This window comes from Ascaphus truei, chromosome 5, assembly GCF_040206685.1.
Source record: "Ascaphus truei isolate aAscTru1 chromosome 5, aAscTru1.hap1, whole genome shotgun sequence".
NCBI lineage: Eukaryota > Metazoa > Chordata > Amphibia > Anura > Ascaphidae > Ascaphus > Ascaphus truei.
Genome location: NC_134487.1, coordinates 185,533,699 through 185,559,339, shown reverse-complemented (window position 1 = coordinate 185,559,339; position 25,641 = coordinate 185,533,699). Strand labels below are relative to the sequence as shown.

The window sequence follows — 25,641 nt, the reverse complement described above, 5'->3', positions numbered from 1 at the left end:
AAAGATGCAACTAAATGACTCCTTTCTTGTCAAACGGGGGATCGAAATGTAGAATGTCACTAAGAAATTGCAAGCCGTTTGGGTCCAGCTCAGGGTTTGTGTATTTGTTTTCCATTGATTTACATCCCTCCACATTCACGGATGTACACTCCAATTCTCCCTCAATCCCCCTCCGCCTTCCCCTCACTCCTTTGCAAAAGCCCGGTTTCAGTGTTTGGATGGGAGTAACAGTAACACTTCCACGATGTCACATTATTGGAATAACCGGACTATAACCACGACGTTAACCCTATTCTAATGAACTCCATCACAGCCAATATTGTCTTTGCATACGATTACTTTAGAGAATAAGGTGTGAGCTCAGGCAAAAACAACAGACATTAGGCAACATCACGTTCTTTCCCTAATCCCAACCCTCCGATTCAACAGAGCTTAGTGAATCCAGCCCCAAGATGGCTGGAAGTAGTTTTGTTTCACCACAGTAAAGTCTCTCTGGCGCTGCTGGAGATCGCGGCAGCGTCTTGCCCTCTTACATGAGCTCGTAGTTCCTCCGGATAGATTCAGGAATGTTGGGTTTGGTGACTCTCACAGCCTGCGAGGTAACAGGGAGGAAGAGGGTCATTAGAGAAGGTCGACATGTAACACAGAGTGCCAGATGCATGGCTAGCGTCTCTGGCAGCGAAGGGGTTATAGCCACAGGTTTCATTCTTATGCTTTATTGCGTAACATTAAAACGTGGCTTAACGCTTTGGGAAGAGGCATCAAGGCGGCCATATTTATGAATGTCCGGAAACATTCTTTGATTTGCAGGGGTAAATTCTTGATACTCCAAAAGGGGAAGTTTTGGGATTTTTAGATGGAAAAATACCCCAAAATGCTGCTCCTGGGTATACAGAATTTACCCTTTGGTGTCTATAGAAATCTGCTAGTGTATTGTGCCGTGAAAAGCAATGGAAAAAAAAAAGTGTGTGTGTGCCAATCCCGTGCATTTTAAGTGAAACTTCTTGTCTTTTGTCACAGTAATTGTATTTGTGATGGTGATGTTTTCAATTAAAAATCAAAACACAATGTCAGTGCCAAAACGCAAAGAAGTTTGACTTAGAACACGTGTTTTAGCTATTTGCACTTCTATATTTATAGTAACTGAATTACTTGTGTGTCAGTCAGTGTGTATGTGTGCGTGTCAGTGTGTGTGTGTGTGTGTAAGTCTATCTCTGTGTGTGTGTGTCTCCCTGTGTGGTGTGTGTTATTCTCCGTGTCCTGCCCCCCCTCTCTCCTGACTCCCCCTGGTGGATGCTGGCAGCACTGACGGCCTCTTCTGCCAGCAGTGACGTCACCAGTGACTTCCGTCTCCATCAAATCCATTCACTGCCAGGCAATTTCGCTCATGTGGTATGTGTGCCCAAAGAAGTTTCACTTCAAAAACTGAAGGTACAGGAGTGGCTCAGTGAGTAAAGATACTGACTAAACAATGACACTGAGTGTGAATCAGGGGAACCTGGTTCAATCCCAGTGTCAGCCGCTTGTGACCTTGGGCAAGTCACTACCTCCCCGTGCCTCAGGCACCAAAAACATTGTAAGCTCATCAGGGCAGGGACTGTGTCTCTAACAATTCCGAGGTGCTGCGTACTGGGTACTATACTGTAATTGTGAAGAAGCCATTGGGAGAAAAGTTCTATACGAAATAAAGTTATAGGGGGGGTATTGTGAGACAGGACAGTGGGTATAGTCACCTGAATGATGAGTCCGGGAGCCATGGAGGTGAGGTCCTGCTGCAACGCCAGCTTCAGATTCTCATCTATCTGATCTAGAAATGGGAAGCAGTAAGATCAGGGGGTCGGTCCCTGTACTTGCTGCCTCCTATAAAGGGACAGTGCCCTTACTCACTAAGTTGCAATGCCGCCTCCATGCAATGGAAAGATTTTACTCCCCATTAGTTAGAACAGAGCGGAATTCTCACCCGGCACTGGGAAGAGGTTACACAGCATATGAGCCTGTTTCCTTCCTTCCCTCCTTCTCCCCCAAAAAAGGGCAAACCCAAAATTAAACTGTATAAAATATCTTCATCTGAATGATTCCTGTTACCTTTAAAAAAGAAATAATGTTTGAATGTTAGTTTGCAGACGCAGGAAGCCGAGACATGGATAGGATTTAATTTCCTTCAGCTTCACCCATTTGTATGATGGCACTGCAGGGTCTATTTTATCAAGGATCAAAAAAATTAACACATTTGAAGCCGTACTTGCCAAACCTCAGCAGATATGACATGGATCTAATTGCATTCTCTTCACAGGTATGTCCCTGATATGCAAGTCCTGTTTTGAAAGAATTACTCTCCTGGCTTGTACTATTGCTCTCTTGGTATGTCCCTGATATGCAAGTCCTGTTTTGAAAGAATTACTCTCCTGGCTTGTACTATTGCTCTCTTGGTATGTCCCTGATATGCAAGTCCTGTTTTGAAAGAATTACTCTCCTGGCTTGTACTATTGCTCTCTTGGTATGTCCCTGATATGCAAGTCCTGTTTTGAAAGAATTACTCTCCTGGCTTGTACTATTGCTCTCTTGGTATGTCCCTGATATGCAAGTCCTGTTTTGAAAGAATTACTCTCCTGGCTTGTACTATTGCTCTCTTGGTATGTTTGTATATCAAAAGGTGGAATTTTTTTCTTCTTCCCCCTCTTAACTGTTTGCTGTTAATTGACCAACTGGAACAAGCTGATTTATGGTGGCTGGGGGAGGGTCATGTGACTGCTTTAGATGTATAAAACACATATCCCCCTGCATTGGCAGGATAGCATTGGCATCTTAAGAGTGATGCATTTAAAGTGACAATAATAGTTAGACTACAGTTTGACTAGAGGTGACTGAGGACTGCATCCTTTCTGCAAACTATCTTACTCAAGGCAACAAACGGTGAGCTTATATGACCACACTTTGATCCCATGCTTGTTAACCTGCATATTTTAACCCCACACCCCTTTACAACTTATTTCACTGCAGCCTCTCCCAAAACTGACTGCACAAAAATAACTCCCACGCCCACTCAGCCCACTGAAACCCAGAACTGACTCTAGCATTGCAATGCAGCAAAACATTTGACAAGGAACAGGCACACCCCTGCTGTTTAGTCTGCACACACTCACTTTGCTCACAACAGCTCCATGCAGAGCTGCCTACCTCTGGCATCATGAACCTGCTATGTATCTTAACTTTTTTCTTTCTCCTGGCCTCATGGAGATGTTACTCCCTCTATCCACTACAAACTCCTCCATCCTGGCCCACACCCAACATCACCATACACCCTGGACAACTCAAAAGCCTTGCACTATCTACGGAATGTTGGTGGACAACTCTAAAAACCAGCACACCAACCACTGCTCACTCTAATGGCAAACACCACAAATTTACAAGTTGCAAACAACTACCCAAATTTCTGCTCATACTATTACTCTCTTTAGCAGGTGATATTGAGCCTAACCCAGCTCCTCCCATTTCAAATCTGTCCCATGCCCCTGAGAATTCCACCTTTAAATTCCAAAAAGGGCTATCTGTCGCCCATATAAATATCCGGAGCCTGCTGCCCAAACTGGACGAACTAAGGGCATGGTGCCTTATGCATAAACCCAAAGCCATCGTTCTTACAGAATCATGGCTAACCCCTAAAACCCCTGATGCAAATATCGCCATTCAGGGATACTCCATTTTTAGGAGAGATAGGTAAAAGAGAGGAGGAGGGGTGTTATTTTATATTGCAGTCACCTTACAATTTACACTGTTAAATTGCCCACCAAGTCCACCCTCTTTTGAAAAACTCTAGTTGGCAAAATCTGCCTCCCCTTTTCTAAGCTCATCTTGCTCGCTGGCATCTACCGCCCCCCTAAAGCCCCTCTACAATGCCTGGCTGATATCACCCAGTTTCTTGGCTCCATTTCCTCTCTGAACGAGAAGAGTGAGCTGCTAGTTCTTGGGGATTTCAACTTCAACTGGCTTGACCCTAAAAACCATAAAATCCAGATACAACTCAAGTCACTTAAGCTATCACAACTCATTTCCCAACCCACACGGACAAACCTGAAATCGCATAACCATTCCTTGCTAGACTGGATTCTCTCCTCAAACCCCAGCAGAATCCAATCCTCTGGCATCCTTCCTGACATTTTTCAGTGACCATGCAATAGTGTACTGTGTAAGGAAAATTAAAACGCCCCATTCAAGCCCTAAAGTTCTCCTCACTAGAACATGTAAAAACTTTAACCCACAACAGTTTCTGGATGACCTTACCAACTGCCCATGGCACAGAATCGATTTAATTCCCGACCCTGATTCTGCGCTCGACTATTTCCAGTCCGAGTTCTTAAAACTCTGTGATACCCATGCTCCACTACGCAAAATAAGGGTAAGGGGGGCCCATCTTCCATGGGTTACATCTGACCTGATTGCACTCTACCAGCTCAGGGATACCTTGTGGAAAAGCTACAAAGTAACTGGCACTACCAAGGATCTCAATCACTACAGATGCCTGCGGAACATGTGCACAAGGCAAACAAGGCACGCAAAAGCACAATATTACTCTGACAATCTCCACCAAAATACATCAAAACCAGCTAACTTCTGGAAGGTTATCAACAATATATTCCAGCCTCCTAACCATCAACAACCAAGTAATATCACTAAGGGGGGATATTACTCTGACAAACCCCACTGACATTGCAAATGCATTCAATGATTACTTTGTGGGGTGTGCCACTAACTTATTAGCAAAACGCAGCCCAAACCACAAACCTGAATCTCATCCTGGGAGTGTCCACATAGCCCCACCCCCTCCCAACACTGCCCACAATTTTCAATTTGGCCCAGTATCTGAACAGGAGATTACACAAGCGCTCCTCAAACTAAAACTAAGCAGCCAATGTGGACCTGACTTACTACAATCTAGGTTCCTACGACTTGGTGCCCCAGCCATTGCCAAACCAATTGCTTCCATAGTCAACTCTATCATGTCTGCAGGCCATATTCCTAAGACCTGGAAAGCTGCAGAGTTGTCCCAATCTTCAAAAGTGGGGACAAAAACACTGTCTCAAACTACAGACCAATCTCACTTCTCCCAATTCTATCCAAAGTCATGGAAAAATGTGTCCACTCCCAATTAAGCGATTACTATACCAAGACAAATTTCCCGAGCCAATTCCAATCTGGCTTTCGTCCCAAACACTCCACCGTAACTACCCTGCTAAAAGTTTGCAATGAAATCCAGTGTGGAATGGAACGGGGACAACTCACTGGTGCAGTATTCCTAGATTTTGCAAAGGCTTTTGATACAGTTGATCATGCTATCCTGCTTAACAAACTCCAGAGCTCTGGAATAGGGAAGCATGCTTTAAACTGGTTTCAGTCCTACCTATCAGGAAGATCCCAACATGTGTCCATCTCAGGCTCTAACTCCAACCCCCTGGATATCACCTGTGGTGTCCCGCAAGGCTCTGCTCTGGGGCCCCTACTCTTCTCAGTGTTCATTAATGATCTTCCCACAGCTTTTAAGGAAGCCTCAATACACATGTATGCAGATGACACAATCCTATATGCACACAGCCTTAGCCTCTCTGACCTTCAACACATACTTCAGTCTGACTTTTTGAGACTCGAAAACTGGATTTCCCAAAACAAACTGTTTTTAAACACTGACAAGACAGTAACAATGGTATTTGGGACCAAGACTACATTTTTGAAGCTTCCAGCGAATAAGCTCCAAATTAGAACCAACACTAACACCACCCTAACCCCTGTCACTAGTTTTAAATACCTGGGCTTATGGTTTGACTCCCACTTAACATTCGGAATGCACATTGATACCCCGACAACCAAGACCTATGCCAAACTAGGGGTACTTTACAGGAACAAATCCTCCCTAAGTCTCCTGGTCAGAAAGCGTATCGCACAGCAGATGCTAATGCCAATTATTGACTATGGAGACATAGTATATGGCACGGCACCTCAAACCCACCTTAGCAAACTTGACACCCTCTACAATTCAATTTGTCGTTTTGTTCTCCAATGCAACTACAACACACATCACTGCGAAATGCTCAAAGAACTAGATTGGTCATCACTCGAGTCTAGGCGCAAAGTTCACCTTTCCTGTCTTGCCTTTAAATTCTTTATGGGCAAGCTACCCAGCTATCTGAACAAGCTCCTCACCCCTACCACATGCAGCACTTATAATCTGAGATCAGACTCCAAAAGACTGTTCATGGTCCCACGGCTCAACAAAGTATCCGGCCGCTCCTCCTCTTACCGTGCACCCCAAAACTGGAACAACCTACCAGAGACTCTCACATCCACCACCAGTTTAAGTTCTTTCAAATCTAAGGCTCTCTCACATTTTAATCTGGTCTGTAACTGTTTCATTCGCCCATAATATATATTTTCTTTAACTGTGCATGCAATGTCTTGTATATAATCTATACCCTGTTCATTTATGTAACTGTACTTGTAACCATGTATTATTTGTTTTACTCTGTGCCCAGGACATACTTGAAAACGAGAGGTAACTCTCAATGTATTACTTCCTGGTAAAATATTTTATAAAATAAATAAAATAAAGAACTGTAAGGCAACTCTACTGCCTATGTAAGTGAATAGTAACTTGGTGCCGGTTAGTAAATATGGCTGTCATTTAATCGGCACCAAGACTGGTAATGGGTGGGTACATTTCACAGCACCAATGTATCAAGTACGTTGCATCAATTGAACTACTAGGAACGGTGGGAGTTAGGGAGGACTAATCCAGCACAAAATCTCATCAGATGAACCATAATTTTCACATCATTCTCTTTTGGAACTGCAGAACGCACTGACTGGTGTTAGAAACCTCACAGATCAACTGATATCGTTCTTTTTTTTTTTAAATGTTACTTAAAATATTTTTTATTGAATAATCAGAGAATAAACAACAACCAGGGATATTGAAGAAGAAACATACAATTACACTTTCAATGAAAATGGTAGTGTGGGAAAACAGTGGACATAACATTAGGTAATCTGGACCGTATTGTAACTATCTGTAGGCTTAGAAGTGGGTGCGTAGGTTTCAGGTTCAGTTGGCGAGAGTGGGCCAACTAGCACTGTCAAGGCAATATCCTATGGTATGGACAGAGGGTGAAGAAAGAGAAAAGAAGAGACTGGGGGGGGGAGGGAGGGAGGAGGAATGGCTCCCCCCTCTCCCCCCCCCCCGGGAATAAGGACCGGGAGGGTCTGGGAAAAATATAATAACCTGGGGAGTATATTCATTTTGACTGATATTCTCCCGATCCATGATATCCGGAATCTCCCCCATTCCATTAAATCTTTTTTGATCTTGGCAAATAGGGGTGGGTAATTACATTGGTAGAGGGATTTATAGTGCCTAGTCATATTTACTCCCAGATATTTAATGAGAGAGGAACTCCATCCATAGCTAAAATTTAGTTGAAGAAGTTTAATTTCGGGCGCCGTGAGGTTCATATTAAGGGCCTCGGATTTGTCGTGTTTAGTTTTGTAGCCCGAGATTTTTCCGAATTCAGTTAACACCTTTTGGAGATTGAGTAGTGGCGCTTGTGGGTTGGTTAGTGTTATATATTATATTATAGTAATATTAGTGTTTGCAAATAGAGATTTTGTATTTTATTTTCACAATTATAATATCCTGGATGTTTAAATTTGCTCTAATAGTTGAGGCCAGGGGTTGTATTGATAATGCGAAGAGGAGAGGAGACAGAGGGCAACCCTGTCTGGTTCCATTTCTTATTTTTAAAATCGAGCCCAGATCGTTTCCTGGGAGTTTGAGCATAACCATTGGATTTTGGTATAGGTCTCGGACGCCTTCTAAAAAGGGGCCTGTAAAACCAAATTTCTGCATTGTGCTGTCCAAGAATTTCCAGTCAATTCTAAAGAACGCCTTCTCTGCATCAAGGCTTAGTAGGGCTGCCTTGGTTGCCGGGATGTCGACATGGTCCACAATATTGATTATTTTTCAGGTGTTGTCCGAGGCTTGTCTTCCAGAGACAAATCTCCCCTGATCAATATGGATCAAACTTGGCACGATGGGATTTAGCCTATTTGCCAAAATGTTGCTATATATCTTGGTCAGTATTGAGCAGGGATATTGGTGGATAGCTGGCACACTGCATAGTATGAGAGCTAGACTTGTAGAGGACATGGTGGGCGGGGTTGGTTTTCCGTCTAAAAAGGAGTTGAACATCTCCAACAAGTATGGAGATAAGTTAGTAAGACATTTTTTATAATAGGCGTTGGTGAACCTGTCCGGTCCTGGGGCTTTGTTTGCTTTTAGTGATTTCACTGCGTCAGTTTGTTCAGTCTGGGTGATATTGCTATTTAAAGCGTCAGAGTCGGACTTAGTTAGTTGGGGTAGATTACAGTCTTCTAAATATTTCAAGATTGCCTCACAGTTTAAAAGCTGGGACTTAACCTTCGGGGGGTTTAAATTGTATAGTTTTGTCTAGAATTTCGTTAATTCCTGAGCGATTTCTTTGTTTTAACAGCACCATTTTTACTTTTAAAATCGCAGCAATTTGTGACCTGACCCGCATCCCCGAGTCTATTCGCCAAGAGTCTGCCAGCCTTGTTTCCTTTATCATAATACTGTTCGTTGGTCCATTTCAGGGCTCTCTCAACATCAACTCTAGCCACCGAGAGACTTATAAATTCTCTTTGTAATTTTCTCAGTTAGTTCTTTATAAAGTTTCAATTTCTTTTTCTTCCTGTGGGAAGCGATAGAGATTAAGTAACCTCTAATCTTTACCTTGTGGGCCTCCCAGAGAGTCGCTGGGGATGCGACCGATCCTTTATATTAAAGTACTCAAATCAGGGATAGTTTAATTTGTTTTTCTATTTCAGGGTAATTCAAAAGGGAGCCATTTAGTCTCCAGTGGAAGGAGTGCGGTTTAACAAAGGGGAGGATGAGGGCAGGTGAATTGGCGTGTGATCTGACCAGGTAATTGGGCCAAATGCCAATATCCGAGTTGGAAGAGGCATGAAAAATATTTTTCGTGGCGAATAGGTAGTCTATTCGTGAGTAGGTCTGATGTGGGGTAGAGTAGAAAGTATAGTGACATTGGTTCTGGTGTTGAGCCCTCCAGATGTTAGGGAAAATTCTTTTGTTAGATCTCTAAATTTCTTAGCCTTTTTTGGATATTGATTGTATGGGTTTGTCCCGGGATAGTGAATCTGCCTACTTTGGGGTTGATAACCATATTCATGTCTCCCCCCACCAAAAGGGAAGATATATATTGAGGTTCAATAGATTGTAGGACTGCCCTTAAAAATTCCATTTGGTTCTCATTTGGTGAGTAAAGATTGATTAGGGTTACCGCTGACCTTGATAGTGCACGTGTATTATCAAGAATCTGCCCTCAGGGTCAGTGATGACTTTTTAGGTGCAAAAAGGCGTACCTTGTTTAATCAAAATCGCCACTCCTAGCCTCTGTTAAATGAAGGGTACAATCCCAAAGGAAAAATATGTCTGAATGTGTTGGGGGGGGGTCATGGACATTGAAGTGGGTCTCCTGAAGGAAGACAATATCTCCCTTAGCCCTCTTGAGCTCCTGGAGGCCAGTCTCTTCTTCCTATTGGTTTGACTCCCTTTAACATTCAGTGATATAATCTTTATATAGGTATTACTAGCCATAGTTCCAAGCAATTTAAAATAACTCTAGGTTTCCCATTTTCCCACTATGGGGGACCTTACACGGCCCTAATCTTTCAGGTAGAAAGAAGAATAGGGTCACCCTTGTAGCTTCTGAGTTGACTCTAGCGGACGGAGCGACAGAGGGGGAGGGGGGGGGTGCTGGAGGGGGCCATAGGGGAAAGGACAACAGAAGAATACAGAGAGGGCAAGAAAAGAGCACTAAGTTAAGGGAACCAGTTAACCTAGTAACTGGAATGGTGGGTATATAGCACTTTGGAGACATCTGTGGTCTCGGGGGTCTGTAGTTAGTGAAGGAACATCACATTCACCTAATAGTTTCCAACTCTATTGCCAGAGACAAGTGGTGGGATAGGGGGGTAGAACTGGGGAGTGGGATACGAGTTCTCATTTTTGGCTTTCGTCACCTCAGCCCCAAGGGCCATATTGGGTGATGGCACCGTCAGTGGCTTATGTTTGTCACAATGAAAGTGTGCGCATAGGGTTAGGATTTCAACAGGTAACCATTATATTTAAAACACATGATGGCATATTTGCAACATATTAGGGGAGGAGGGGGGAAGTGGGAGGGAAGGAGGCAAGGGGGGGCAATGTTATAACTCTATGGTCCCATAAGGGGGCTTTTGTTCTAAATAGGGAGCAGCAATCTCACTAGTTCATGGTGGGTCGTCATCCAACTCTTGTGGATTGGACTCACAGGTCGCCTTAATAAAAGACCAATTAACTCCTACAGATATTTGTAGGGGAAAAACAGACAAACCATGAATGAAACATAACTTTTATCCCCCATGGAGGGGCTCTTATCCGCCTAGACCCCGGCTCCCAGCCATCCATCTTGATAGGTCACGATCAGCTCTCAGTAAAAAGAAAGAGTCAAACCAGTGTGGTTGAGTCCAGGATCGGGACGACCAGGGTTCAGAAAGGTAGCACATCGGCTCATCCCCGGTCTTAGTTCAGACCCGTGGGAGCCAACGGCTTGTCGGGCCACTCCAGGAGATCGGTCAATCAGTCCGAGCCAAACCCTGGGCCAGGGTGAGTAGGACGGAAGTCAGCCATGAATGGATCCCCGCCCCACATCAATAACCCCCCCCCAACCCGACACCCCACAGACCAAAACCCCATCAACCATGGTGGTATCCCTCGCTGGTGGCCCGAGGGGGGAGCCCAAGAAAAGAACCGGGCGCCCAAACGAACCGGCTGCCCGGATCTGTGCCACAACTGTGACCAGGACTCCCCGGGCCAGAGCCCGAGGTCGGACGACAATACCGTAGACTCAGCGGAGCCCGTCGTTGTGAAGTCGGTCGCTTCTTCGCATCCCGAGGGGTGTTCTGCAGCTGGTGGATCAGCAGGTCGTTCGATGTTGGTTATGGTCGTGCTAGGGTCGCGGGCCCATTCATAGTCATTCCCATGAAATATGATCCCGAAGGCACAAATCGGAGGTTAAAACCATAAAAATAGCCTGGTGCCAAAGCCATCTATAATGGATACCGTTATCTTTTAGGAGGGGGGTAAGGAGCCTGAACTCGTGGCGTTGTGCGATAGTCACCTTGGATAAATCATTAAATATTTGTAATTGCTAGTTCTCGAAAGGGATGTTGTTCCTATCTCTGAAAGTTGATATGATCTTTTCTTTTGCACTATAGCTCTGCAGTCTTATTATAACATCCCTTCTGCACTTTGAATCGTCTGGCCTGGAGCCCAGCGCCCGCGATCGATATCAAGATCCTTTTCTTGAAGGTCGTCACATATTGTTTTAAAAAGTTTGATTAAATAGGGACGAAGATGCTCAGAGACGATAGATTCTGGGATGTTCCTAACTCTAAGGTTTTGTCTCCTGTCCCTATTCTCTTGATCCTCGTGCCCATCTTTAAGGGAGTTCATTTCTTGTACCATTCGCGGTATTCCATTGTCAGCCGCCGTTTGCAACTGCAGGGCTTCGTCCATCTTGGATTCAAGGTCGGCAGTTCTCGGAGACAGGCCGTTTATTTCAGCTTTTAATTCAGTAACTGCAGCTTTCAGATCGTGCTGGAGCGTTCGGTGCATCTTCTCGTGTATTTTGGCAAAAAGTTCCTCCAGGTATGATCGGGTTATTTCAGCGTCTTCTATGGACCCTAAGACCATCCGGTCTTGGTCCTTGTCTTTGTAGAGGGGCGCACGTGCTGCAGTGCCATCTTGGTCTCCGAATAAAAAAAAAAAAACGAGATACCCCTCGAGCAGGTGGCTTTTTGAGCCTACTGGCCATGGCAGGTTGTTTTAGGCAGTAGTTCAGTACGAAAAATGAGGGTCTGGGAGGGGAAATCATCTTTTTATCTCGTTATAGTATGAGGGTCCAGTGAGCTCCCTCGCTAACCAGCCATTCCCGATGATGTCACCGGAAGTCCCCCCGATATCTATCACTTTAAAGCATTGGCAATCCAAGCAGACTTTTTTCTTGCTTTATTTTAAAAAAACAATTTGAAAGCAGGGGTTCTCCAAAGCTGAACCCCATAAATTTCAGCTCCGGGGCCCCCCTGCTTCCGGAGATACACACCTCCATAAGGGATACTGGTAGCCGCTTCGCTCGGCAAGCAGGGATCACGTAATGGTTGCTTTTCAAATCTCCTGCATCCTGCGGGCCAATAGGAAGCCGTGACATCAGGCTCAGCTTCTTACTTGCCCACATGACGCGGGAGCTTTAAAACTTGCAGAGAGATACCAACACCCCCTGCAGAAGCAGGTATCTGGGGAAGCAGGGTGTCCCCCTGAGCAGAAATGAATGGGGCCCAGCTTCGTAGAGCCTGTGCTAATTGCTTTTTTCTGTTTTTTTAATTGCCTGCTTGGATTGCTCCTTTAAGATGTCTGTGTAAGACAATTTTTTACACTTGATACTACCAAAGAAAGTCGAGGTGTATAAACAGTACACAAGATTAATGGGACCCTGCGTGCTAAAGGGGCAACCGCACATAGTTGACGTCCTTGGTGGTCTCTGAATGGAGAAGAGTTTGTCAACCAAGCTAGTTTTTTTGTTTGTTTTCCTTATGCCACTCGATCCTGATCTGAGAATCAATAAAGTTAAGGAGAGGGGGGAAGCAGGTCTGTAAAAGAGAGTTGCTGAACACACAGTAACATCACACTAAAGGGAAACGCCACAGGAAACCCCTCCAAATCCAACTTTAAAGACCCAATTAAAAATACTAATAAACCTATAGACCACAGACAGAAACAGTTTCCCTGCTCAAACACATCCTTTCGGCTACTAAAGCGGCGATAGCTAGTCACTGGAAACCAGAAAAACCTCCTGTCAGCAATATAGTCAAAAATAAAATAAACAATATAGTGATTATGGAAAAACTCACTAGTCTACTAGAGGATAAACACACTAGATTTCTAAATATCTGTGAGCCACGGATGGCACATGCTGTCTTACCCAGCCACCCCGGGGACCTCCCTGCTAATTAGATAAACTTTGATAATTGATATGTAAAATGTCCCATAAAAAAAAAAAAAAGGTATCAACGTGTATATCTCCCTTTGAATGTAGGAGTGTATTTTCCCGGCACCTATACCAGCCCTTACAATAAAATACAAGTTAAAAAAAAAAAAAAAAAGAATGAATTATCCAGATGTGATCCCTTAGGCCGAGCTCAGACTGGCTGCCTCGATCACGCGCTTGCGTGCGCGCCTCCGCAGAGCGTTCCTGCAGCCCAGCGATCTGTGCTCAAACTGCAGGAGTTGGGTCGCTGTATTTGGGGGAGTGGGGGGTGTAACGAACACGTCACGGAGCCGGTTCGCCTTTATTGGCTGGACCAGCTAACAGGACGCGACAGCAGCCCCAAATTTCAATTTGGATTGTGGCAGCAAAATGTTGCAGCGTCAACACTGTAGTTTGCCGCCACAAGCAGTTTCTAGTGTGACAACTGTCATGCACTAGACTCAGCGACGAACGTGCGCGCGCGCACGTCGCCTTAAACATGCCACTGTAAATAGGTCAATTTTGTCCTTGTAGGGATTGTCAATATAAGCAATACTTGTCACAGGTAAAGTGCCCTGCTCTTTGCCACCACCGCTGGTCTTCTGACAAATATAGCATGAGCTACGGGGGGAGAAAACATTTGATTGACAAGCACCCTCTAAACAGAGTGAACCATAAAAATTCCAAGGAAAAGAAAATGTTTGCTTTAGGTACCAATGCACTATGGAGGTAGAAAATGACATTAAGCCGATTACTATTTTTTTTTAAGCGATAGAAAAAATCCCTTTATACTCTATAGACCTATTATATTGTGAGCTCCTATGGCCAGGGACCTCCTTCCCTACCCATGTGCTTGGATACATTTAATAGCGTATAGCCTCACAGCTCAGATAGAGAGCTCTATTGAAGCAGGAGTGGCGTGTGCATAACTTTGGCTTTGCGTGGGATTTGTATTGGAATAGGATTAATCTGAATGCCCAGCCCAGGAATAGGTACCAGAGAAGGAGAGGGAGGGGGTTAGATATGCCCTGGGTAGGCAAGGAAGGCTTAAAGGGAGGAGGATTTATAGGTAGCAGAGTGTAAAGACGCCTCTGCTCACCTAATTGACAAGCCAAAGTGTGTGACTATTTCCCACTATGTACAGTCCTCTGCCTACATTTTGTTATTATATTTTATTTGTATGGTGCCAACATATTAAAGCTGCAGTTCAGTCAATATCCTGCATGTGTGTTTTTTTTTAATAAATCAGTTCTGTAGTCAGAAAAAATACTTTTAGCATTTTCTGTTTTAAAAAAAACAACTTTGAAAGACCAATTTTCTTGTATTCTATTTTAATAAGCATGCTTGTTCCTATAGCAACGATTTACATTCCCCATATTTAAAGATGTCGCCAAACTTTGCCGATCAATAGACGGAGAACGCATTGACCAGCAGCTATGCGGTTCTTTAGGTAATTAGAGATTGCTCACATGAAACTATTGAAGTAAAAAAATAAATTAAAAAAAAAAAAAAAAAGACTGAACTGCAGCTTTAAGGAATAGGTTTGCGCCATATACAAAAATCTATGACCACTTATTAAGCTCAGATTGGACACCAACACAATCAGTGCCCAGGTACCTACCAAACAGCTCTATATACACCTCCTGTAGGTTATGGACACTGCAGAACTGGTTCAGCTCATGGTGGACCTTGTTGAAGATCAAGGCTTTATCATAGTCTGCAGTGTAGTTCTTTACTATATCGTACACTAGAAGGGAGAGGAGGCATAAAGGAGGTTAGTAGCCCATCGTGCTGTGTATACAGAGCATTTACTTCTTTTCCAGAGAGACAAGCAGTGGTGCAACTCTACTCACCAGCACTGGAGATGAGGAAATTCACGACTTCGATTCGGTCAAAATATATCATGACGCCACCACTATGAGAGAGAAGGCGAGTGATGCATTTGCCATTAAATCTCCCACACCACCCCCCAAAAAAACGATGCTACACCATAAAGACCATGAGACTCCGTAAGGCATGGCATCAAAAGGGATCTTTCGGATTAGCACTGATAAGTAAATGTCCCTAAACATTGTAGTGTACAATTTCTTATCCCCCTGATCAGAATCGATATGCACAGAACAATGTTGGACTAATCCCCTTACAAAGCAGCTTGGGATGCTGGGAGTTGTAGTTGTCAATACGTTCATGTTATAAAGCCTCAGGTTGTAGAACGAGGAGCTTTATGGGTAGTTGGAGTGTGATGGTATGAAGGGAAATTGTAAATACTCCAACCGTAGATCAGAGTCATTTCACAGAACTATTTGCTGTCTCTAGATAACAAGAAGATACAATGGGGGGCTACATCATCTAGTTAAACATGCCCACAACTCTGGTGATAAAGGACTGCTAAAGAAAAGCAGTGTCAAATGAACATGTCATATTAAAATCCCACTCTTCTCAAACACTCGCTCCTGCTGGGTTCCTGCTTACAGGCAAAAGCAGAAATCACAGGAGGTAACAGATAGCACAGGGATGCAGAACACTAATCATAGCAGCACAGAGGAAAACCACCGCACGGCTTAGCCAGAATATTTTATTGCTACAGTACTCTAATCTTTTCCCTCTATGTTAAAACAATTACCAAACACGATAGGATTTATATTACAGAGTTTCTTTATTGGAGGGAGGACATCTTCCCTCATTAAAAAAAAAAAAACACTGAATAACGGCAATATCTGATCACTAATATTTTGTCGATTCAGTCTATGTTCTTTGGTAGGAATTATTATTGGAGTGGAGGTTAACCCCTTTTTTGTTTCAAGTCAGCAGCGGTAACTGGTTTGACTTTCTTACCAATCCTAGGCCTTTAACGCCCAGACTTTCAACCAATAAGAAAGACTGACGAATGTTTCAACGTTTTAGACTAATAGTTCTTAATGGTCACTGGAGGTACACAAGTGGAACTGTATGGATGTTTACCCCTCTACCACCAGCTAACCTTGTGCCGCACGGGACATTCTTCACCTCATCTGTCTGTAGTGTGCTCTGTAGAAGAGATGGACATTAAAAGATTATTCAGGTCACAGAATAGTTACGCATTGCAAACTCGCAGGTATATAGGCGTTTACGTGGCACTCTTATAAGGTAATCCATGCTAGTCTGCCGTCTCCGCACCTCTGGAGAATACATGCAAGGATGAGGTATGGCAACGGCAAGTGGATAAACCCGCCATCGGGCTGGAAGCTTAATTGATCTTATCTTTATTACCCTTCACTGAGGGATCAGATACTAAAGTGGACAACGTTTCGATGGCGTAGAACAGGGGTGGCCAACTCCAGTCCTCAATGGTCACCAACAGGTTGGGTTTTAAAGCTATCCCTGGTTCAGCACAGGTGGCTTTTTCATTTTGACAGAGCCACCTGTGCTGAAGCAGAGATATCCTTAAAAAAACAACCTGTTGGTGGCCCTTGAGGACTGGAGTTGGCCAACCCTGGGGTATATCTTTGACCAGCGAGAATAGTCATTGGCGAACGTATGAGTGGTTAACAAACCTAGATTACAGCATCATATTGTTCCTGTCAGTCTGTGTTTTATATCCTGGTGTCAGCTCCTTGTGACCTTGGGTAAGTCACTTTATCCCCCGTGCCTCAGGCCCCAAATAATCAGCTATATTAATGTTGTTATAAAGAAATTACTTTCGATTTGATCAACATTTTTATCTTCTAAGACAAAGGGGCCAATACAGCCCCCACATATGCCAATATATTTTTATGGCAGCAATTGAGAAACAAACTTTCCTGTCAAATCCGGGAATTACGTGAGCTGGTTCAGATATGTGGATGACATATTTATGCTACAGACTGGGAGCGAGGAAGAGCTCTTAGAATCAATCGCTATAGCCAATAAACCACATAATGCGATTAAATACACTATTGATTACAGCTTTAAGCATATCCATATTCTGGATGTCACCGTTAATAAAAGATTAAAAAAAAAACGTGATGAACTGCAGACGGATTTATATAAAAGACTGACTGGAAAAACATGCTGCTGTTCTCCAGCTTTTCCCCCTGTCAGCAACTATAAAAAGCCTACCGAGAAAGGCACCCGATGAGCGAGAAGTGTCTCAAAAGACAGTTTGATCAGAGGGCTGAGAAGACTATCAACAAATTTGCCGTCAGAGGGTATGACCGAAAGGTCTTGGTAAAATTGAAAGAGGAGATGGAGATTCCCTGTAAATTCTTATTAAAATCAAGAGGCCCAAGACGATGCTAAAAAGACCCCCTTTATAGTAGATACCTTTGATAGCAGATCTGCAGAAGGAAGATAATGTTATCTGGCCGACTCTGCATATGGCAAATAACTCTATGGGATTCCACTATTCTCGTTTAAGAGAGACAGAAATGTGGGTGATCTTATTGTGAGCAGATACATTTACTGCAGGTCTCTTTATAAGATCGCTGAAACTGACATGTACGCAATGTGGCAACTGCAATGGGATCATTAAAAGGTGATACAGTCATCCATCCTATGAAAGGCTTTACGATCCCATTGAGGCACGTCATGCGATACGAAATCTGGTATATAGTTGAGATGCCCCTGTGGTCTCGTTTATGTTGGACAAACTAAAAAGAGCCATTAAACAGCGAGTTTTTGCACATAAAAGTAGCATTCGCAATGATGATCCTAATGATAAAAAGATACTGAAACACTAGTGACAAAACATTGTTATTACGCTAAAACTAATGTAGCCCAACTCAAGTGTCCGGTATTGCATGTTGCTCTCTCAGAGGGGAGGAGATCGAGTTAAACTCAACCTCCAGAGAGAGTTGCACAAATTGAATGAAATTGTTTATAAAGATGATGTCCCTGTTTTCCGTTTTCATTGATTGATGTATGTTTTTCCCCTTGTCATTTGTTCCATATTATGGCCTCATGATAACACAATGACACGACTGGTGGCACTACTACTTTTTTGTACAGGATTTAAAATACCGAAATTGACATAGAAAATATGGCAGCATATGCTAATTGCAGGCGGTACGTTATTGGGTCAGAACTACATTTGATTTGCAGGTTATGATTTGGGGCCCACATGACATGTATACAAGGGACTTCGATTCCCTTTTATAATTGCACCAGACGGAGGCTTGGCCCTGAGAAACAGTGTGTCCACTCTTGTTTCTGATTCGTCAGTGAAGGGTAATAAAGATAAGATGAATTAAGCTTCCAGCCCGGTGGCGGGTTTACCCACTTGCCGTTGACATACTTCGTCCTTACATTAAAAGCTTATTCTACATTATAGAAGGAGAAAAACTGGAAGAGCACTACAGAAGGTATCAAAAAAGTAGAAAGGAGGGTGCGTATCCCATAAAGAGATTATTTATTGGTCATGGAAAAACAGGGCAATGGAGAGGCCTACCAACGTTTCACAGAGCGCTTTCTCAAGGTATACATATCACAACTTTATTAACATATATATATATATACACACACATATACATACATATACATACATACATACATACATAGACACAAACTGACATAACCAGCCAATACTCACAGCTCACATGCGATCCATCCACTTTGATTGCTAATGGTCTTCTGATGTGTATACACCTAATCAGTATATTCAGACACAGAGACGACAGTGACTAACTCCGCCCCCAACTACCAATCCGGAGACATGCGTGGTCTAGCAACCCCCAGTAGTACGCGCTTGCGCAGTAACCAACTGAGGGAGAGTCCTCAATGTCAATGGAGGCCGTGAGGAGAACGTGTCATCAAATGCCCTGACTGTATACCTCACTGGGACTCTAAGTGCGCGCGCAACTGCGCTCTGCAAGACACTAGTCCCTCCCCACAGTGGGAGCAGACACAGTGAGCTCCGGACCATCGGCGGAGTGTGCTTGCGCAATACCAACCGGCGCGTCAGAGGCTCACAGAATACCCCAAGTGCGGGGTGGGAGAATGAAAAGTCAGAGCGCAGAATTATGCGCAGCACAGAGGGTGAACACATAGTGTGCTGTGAAATACAAACACATAACATTATTAAAATCAATAAACTTAAAATATATATTAACAAAGAAAACATATTTGTAGAACCCCCCTGTCTTAATCTCTTCTAAATGATGTTAATCGACCAGAAGGGGTAAATAAAAACTATCACTTGACATATGTATAGTCAAACCAACATCCTGATTTGTTTAGGGAGCTGATGATGGTGAGTAAATAGAGTGGATATAGAATGGCAAGCAAAGAACATGAAATTGAGTGCCCCTTCTGGTCGATTAACATCATTTAAAAGAGATTAAGACAGGGGGGTTCTACAAATATGTTTTCTTTGTTAATATATATTTTAAGTTTATTGATTTTAATAATGTTATTTGTTTGTATTTCACAGCACACTATGTGTTCACCCTCTGTGCTGCGCATAATTCTGCGCTCTGGCTTTTTATTCTCCCACCCTGCACTTGGGGTATTCTGTGAGCCTCTGACGCGCCGGTTGGTATTGCGCAAGCGCACTCCGCCGATGGTCCGGAGCTCACTGTGTCTGCTCCCACTGCGGGGAGGGACTAGTGTCTTGCAGAGCGCAGTTGCGCGCGCACTTAGAGCCCCAGTGAGGTATACAGTCAGGGCCATTTGATGACGCGCTCTCCCCCCGCCCTCCATTGACATTGAGGACTCTCCGTCAGTTGGTTACTGCGGAAATGCGTACTACTGGGGGTTGCTAGACCACGCATGTCTCCGGATTGGTAGTTGGGGGCGGAGTTAGTCACTGTCATCTCTGTGTCTGAATATACTGATTAGGTGTATACACATCAGAAGACCATTAGCAATCAAAGTGGGTGGATCGCATGTGAGCTATGAGTTTTGGCTGGTTATGTCAGTTTGTGTCTATATATGTTAATAAAGTTGTGATATGTAAACCTTGAGAAAGCGCTCTGTGAAGCGTGAAACGTTGGTAGGGCTTTCCATTGCCCTGTTTTTCCATGACCAATAAATAACTTTTTATGGGATACGCACCCTCCTTTCTACTTTTTTGATACCTAAAGTAGTGCTCTTCCAGTTTTTCTCCTTCTCTACTAGCCACCCCTTGGACGGAAGCACACCTGGGGACCCCTCACCATTGGATCGCATGGACTGTGCAGCACTCAGAGTGAGTCAATCGCTTGCTACATGTTTTCCTGTTCAGGACTTTATTTAGACAATTGGTACGTTATAGGGTGTTATTATGCTCAATCTTCCTGGTGTTATTGTTAACTACAGCGTCACTTATTAGTGAGCTTACCATCCGGGACTGCAACCCAGTACCTGTCTTCTATCAAGTTTATGTTTAGGGGTCCCCCCTACAAGTATCTGGTTATTCATTCATTCATTCATCCTACTGTTGGGGTCTTTAGCATTACGCAGTCACATGGTCTATTCTACATTATAGCATTTGATTAAGGACCCAGAAAATCTGTCTGCATTTATTGCAAAAATCCCACATAGGAATAAAGGGATACAGTGCTAGAAACCATAGGGTGGACGCGGCGCGCCTGCCACGGGACGGACGCCGAGCCGGACACGGCGCACGCCGATGGAGACACAGTGCATGTGCGCGCACGTGCCAATACGGTTTAGAGGGCAAGTGCACACGCCGATACTTCCCACACATGCTGACACGCAGATAGGGATACAGAGCATGCGCGCACACACGCCGTGATACGGATACAGCGTACACACACTGACAGCCAGATACAGCGCGCGCACACCCCCTCCGCCCCCCCCAATACGGACACAGCGTGCATGCACACACTGACGCCCCGAGACAAAGACAGCACGCATACACCAATATGGATACAGCGCATGAAAAACAGCACGCACAAACACTGACACGCCCCGATATGTATACAGCGCGGACATACAGTCGCCCCGATACGGAGACAGCGTGCACTCGCACGCCAATACGGATACAGCGTTTCTGAACAGTGATGGCTATTAATACTCTTACCTGCACAGATTTAAAGGAGGTTATGAACGGAAGCATTAAATGGAAACCAGGGCCACTGGTGGAGGTCAGCAATGCTCCTCCCCTGTGGGAGGAAGAGGGACAGACGGCATAAGGAATCAGTCACTCCTAGGACCAAAGTGTACCAATGACAGCTCCCCAATAAGAATAGGGGTGGAATAAGGGTAACGAAAACACCCAAACAAACACTTCCCCAAAGGATCTCCAAAGAAGCAAAAGCTGCTAAATCTTTGCTTCAAACCGGTTACATTTCTTTAAGGAGTGATACATTCGTTACAGAATATTGTATATAGGGCCAGCACTTTTAATAAGTTAAGAAGCCCCGTTCTCCGGGCTGAAGATTTTAGTCCCAGTTTATTGCATATAAAATAGATTTTAATAAACAAATACACAAGAGCTCACGCACATTCCGACCACGCTCCGGTAATATGACAGATACCATTATCAGCAATAACTTTGCCGTTATTCAGCTTGTTCCCATTTATTTCCACTGAAGAAGCCACCCGCTGAAAACTGATAGAACTCGGTGCCAAAATGTTTCCGGATCTGCATCCGTGCTGCAATAAAAGAAACCCCTGTGCACGTAACGAGGCTGGGAAACCTGTTAGGCAATGGCACGCAAAGTGTTAACCCCTTTCCTGCCGGAGGGGGCCTTTAAACACCTTGCAAAGTAAAGAGGAAGTCGTCCGTAGGATCGCCTGCGACATGCCCCGCGTCTCACCTGTAATACACCCCCATGTGCCCCTCTTCTATCTTGTGGACGGCTGAGAAGAGAGCAGCACCAACCAAAGCGAACCCCAGGGCAGCGAGAGCTCCGACCTGAGACATCCTAGAGGTCATGCGAGGGAGAGAAGAGACTGGGCTTAGTGGCGGAAGACTTATTTAACCCCGTCCTCTCTGAACACGGATATATTTTCTTATGCAGCACTGCACATAGAATGTGGCAGACCGAGTCCCTGCCCTGAAGAGCTTACAATCCAATGTTAATGCCCACGGCACTGGGACTTGTCCAAGGTCACCAGGAGAGTGTATATATGCATATATTTTTTCCCCACATTTTAACATATCTGAAATCGGAATGTGTCTTGGTCTGCGGCCACGCTGCCGCTGAGCGCGCTCATGCTTGAGAGCGGTGACGTCACCAACTCTCCAGGCATGAGCGCAGGCTGTCCTGCAGAATTTTGCAAGCGCGAGCGGGAGGACGAGGGGGGAGGGGGGGCAGGAATCGGGGCTATTTCTGTGTGTAGTGTGTGTAGTGTGTGTAGTGTGTGTAGTGTGTGTAGTGTGTGTAGTGTGTGTGTGTGTGTGTGTGTGTGTGTGTGTGTGTGTGTGTGTGTGTGTGTGTGTGTGCATTGACTGCTGATGAGCGCGCTTCAAAATCAATTTATTTTTTAAAGATATCCCTGCAGGAGCACATCTGGTGCTTAATCAGTGTATTAATCATTGGAATACAAATAAAGGATGTACCTGGCGCATAAAGTGTTAAATATATCAATATCAGTGATTAATAAAGTTCTCAAAGGATATAACCAATGGTGAAAAAGTCTTAGTGGGTGAATTGGAGATAGTCCTTTCCTCTCAAGAAAGGATTGGGTCCCCAATGATGTATTAGTTCTTCTTTACTGCAGTAGTTTATCCTATTCAGTGAGACAAAATATGGGGACCATTGCGCAGCATATACAGCCAGAGTAGCCGTCCTTGTGTAAGTTCCCAAACAATGCCTACTTCCTAGAAATAGGACGGATACGTGCAGGGGATAGAATCTGTATGCTGAGCCCTCTAGATCAACCCTTCTCCCAGGTGGGACGAACCCCACGTAGCGTCCCTGGTTCAGGTGGATTTGGAAATGCTCCGTTGGACAGACTGTACTTTCCGGTTCTGCTCCAAAATTCCTCTCTCCGTCTCACAGGAAATAAGGGAGGCAGAGGGGATTGCGCAATATCGCCTAAACGTTATTTACACAAACTCCACATAGACAGAAACGTACTCACAATGTTTCTGTTTGCTAAAAGCAATGAATACAAGGAAGTGCCGCAAGCGGAAGCCTCCGCTCAGTCTCTGACAGTAACTGGCGTATCGTGTGTTCTGCGTGCTCATCGCTGTGAGCCGGAGTAGCGTGGGCACGCACGCAGAACACACGATACGCCAGTTACTGTCAGAGACTGAGCGGAGGCTTCCGCTTGCGGCACTTCCTTGTATTCATTGCGTTTAGCAAACAGAAACATTGTGAGTAAGTTTCTGTCTATGTGGAGTTTGTGTAAATAAAGTTTAGGCGATATTGCGCAATCCCCTCTGCCTCCCTTGTTTCCTGTGAGACGGAGAGAGGAATTTTGGAGCAGAACCGGAAAGTACAGTCTGTCCAACGGAGCATTTCCAAATCCACCTGAACCAGGGACGCTACGTGGGGTTCGTCCCACCTGGGAGAAGGGTTGATCTAGAGGGCTCAGCATACAGATTCTATCCCCTGCACGTATCCGTCCTATTTCTAGGAAGTAGGCATTGTTTGGGAACTTGGACAAGGACGGCTACTCTGGCTGTATATGCTGCTCAAGGGTTTGTCCCCATATTTTGTCTCACTGAATAGGATAAACTACTGCAGTAAAGAAGAACTAATACCTCATTGGGGACCCAATTCTTTCTTGAGAGGAAAGGACTATCTCCAATTCACCCACTAAGACTCTTTCACCATTGGTTACATCCTTTGAGAACTTAATTAATCACTGATATTGATATATTTTACACTTTATGCACCAGGTACATCCTTTATTTGTATTCCAGTTGTTTTTTTGGAGATTATTTTAGATAGTCTCCACATTAGGTATTCAGGCAGCTTATTTTTGGTTAGTGATCCATATTATTCACATATTTTCACATTTCACCTTTGTGCACTGCACTGTTTCATTTGATCAAGCGCTATTTTTTAGTATCACCATTGTATTCCAGTGTATTAATAATATTGTAGCATTTTCTCCCCCTCCCGAAACTTGTAATTAAATCAATGCTGTGTCTTACAATTGATGGCGCCTTAGGATCGAGGAAATACGATATAGAGGTATAGATACAAATTACCGCAATAGATGTGAGAACTGCACACACATTGTAACCACAGACAGGATACCTGCGCACACATCAGGAGTATAACATTCTGGAACCCTTCACCTGTGCCTCATTCAACGTAGTATACCTGATAACATGCACACCATGTCCTAATGGGGGATTTTATAAAGGTGAAACCGGACAAACAATAAGAAAATGGACATGCTTCACCTCACCATTAAAAAAAAAAAAAAAAAACTGACATTCAGAACTCAGAGAGAAAGAAAAACATGGGGATATAAACTCATGCAAACGTTTGATACATTTAACACAGACCTCAACTGGGGATAAGGATTCATGTCTCATTATGAAATATAAATACAGTATACTTTTGTAATTTACAGTAGGTAACCCAACTTACAGACATCCTGCTTTCTACACCTCCCATCTCCATTTCCTTTTGTACATGGACATACTTGAAAACGAGAGGTAACTCTCAATTTATTACTTCCTGGTAAAACATTTTATAAATAAATAAAATAAAATACATGTCAGTGTGACACCATCTGCCCTCACACCCTGACCATTTAGCATTTCAATGCCACTGTGTATTACACTTTTAATCATGAGTTAGCCATTACAGGGACCACTTCTACCTTACTTTTCTTTGTCTATTCCTGGGGAGCGCAAACTTTTGGAGCTGCGCCCCCCTGCCCGCTCCCCACGTACCTTGTTTGCCGGCGTCAAATGACGCAGCGGGGTCTCGCGACATGACCCCGCATTGCCATGGCGACGCGTCACAGCAACTCTTCTGAATCCTGGTAAGTGCGTTACAGAGGCCTTGCGTGGTCCACCACTATTTAATTTAATTTCAATGTCTCAGGGAAGAGCGTGGGGCCTCTAAAACAGACCCCCCTCCCCCACTTTGCGCACACCTGGTCTATTCTACTGACGGTACCATCTTCTATTTCTACTAAAGACAGGAAGACTACAAATCCCAGAATTACCTGTCCACTCAGATTTCCACTAGCCAGTTAAAACCTCCATCCACACACAGAACATAATAAAGAGGCTTCAGATGTGTCAGGGACGTTTTCGATTACTGCAAAACTAGTTGCAAAGCATTGTGGGATGGGTAGTCCTGCTATTGTGAAAAGAGGATTAAAAGCAAAGACTGGCTAAATCTGTCATTCAGACTTGAAGCTTATGTGAACCTGGGATGATGTAATCATACACATGGAAAATAGAAAGAAATACAAAACATAGTGTAACACTGCAAAATACAACAAAATAACATAACATGTAGACACTAGACTATTAGCTGGGAGCTGAGACACACAACAGGTGTACTTCAAAAGTAAAAACACATTTATTAAAACAACAACACTAATATTATAAAAGAATGCAATGTTCTCCCTATAGAAATGTCCCACAGATGATTCCACTGAACGGCTGAAT

At 44.0% G+C, this 25,641-nt stretch overlaps 1 protein-coding gene across 3 annotated transcripts in view; it reads right to left on the bottom strand.

The window, feature by feature from the left end:
• Positions 1-25,641, bottom strand: part of ERLIN2 (ER lipid raft associated 2) — a 44,237-nt gene that overhangs the window by 16,775 nt on the left and 1,821 nt on the right. For 2 of the 3 annotated variants that reach the window (XM_075601401.1, XM_075601402.1), the window contains 7 exons: positions 21,869-21,976; positions 21,130-21,211; positions 16,132-16,178; positions 15,005-15,066; positions 14,773-14,898; positions 1,734-1,807; positions 534-592 (listed from right to left, as the gene is read on the bottom strand). In XM_075601401.1, coding sequence (XP_075457516.1) covers positions 534-592; positions 1,734-1,807; positions 14,773-14,898; positions 15,005-15,066; positions 16,132-16,178; positions 21,130-21,211; positions 21,869-21,975 — 557 coding nt within the window. In that variant the 5' untranslated portion in view covers position 21,976. Of the gene's footprint in view, positions 1-533; positions 593-1,733; positions 1,808-14,772; positions 14,899-15,004; positions 15,067-16,131; positions 16,179-21,129; positions 21,212-21,868; positions 21,977-25,190; positions 25,265-25,641 lie in introns of those variants that run through there. The other variant, XM_075601403.1, reaches the window with a different exon arrangement.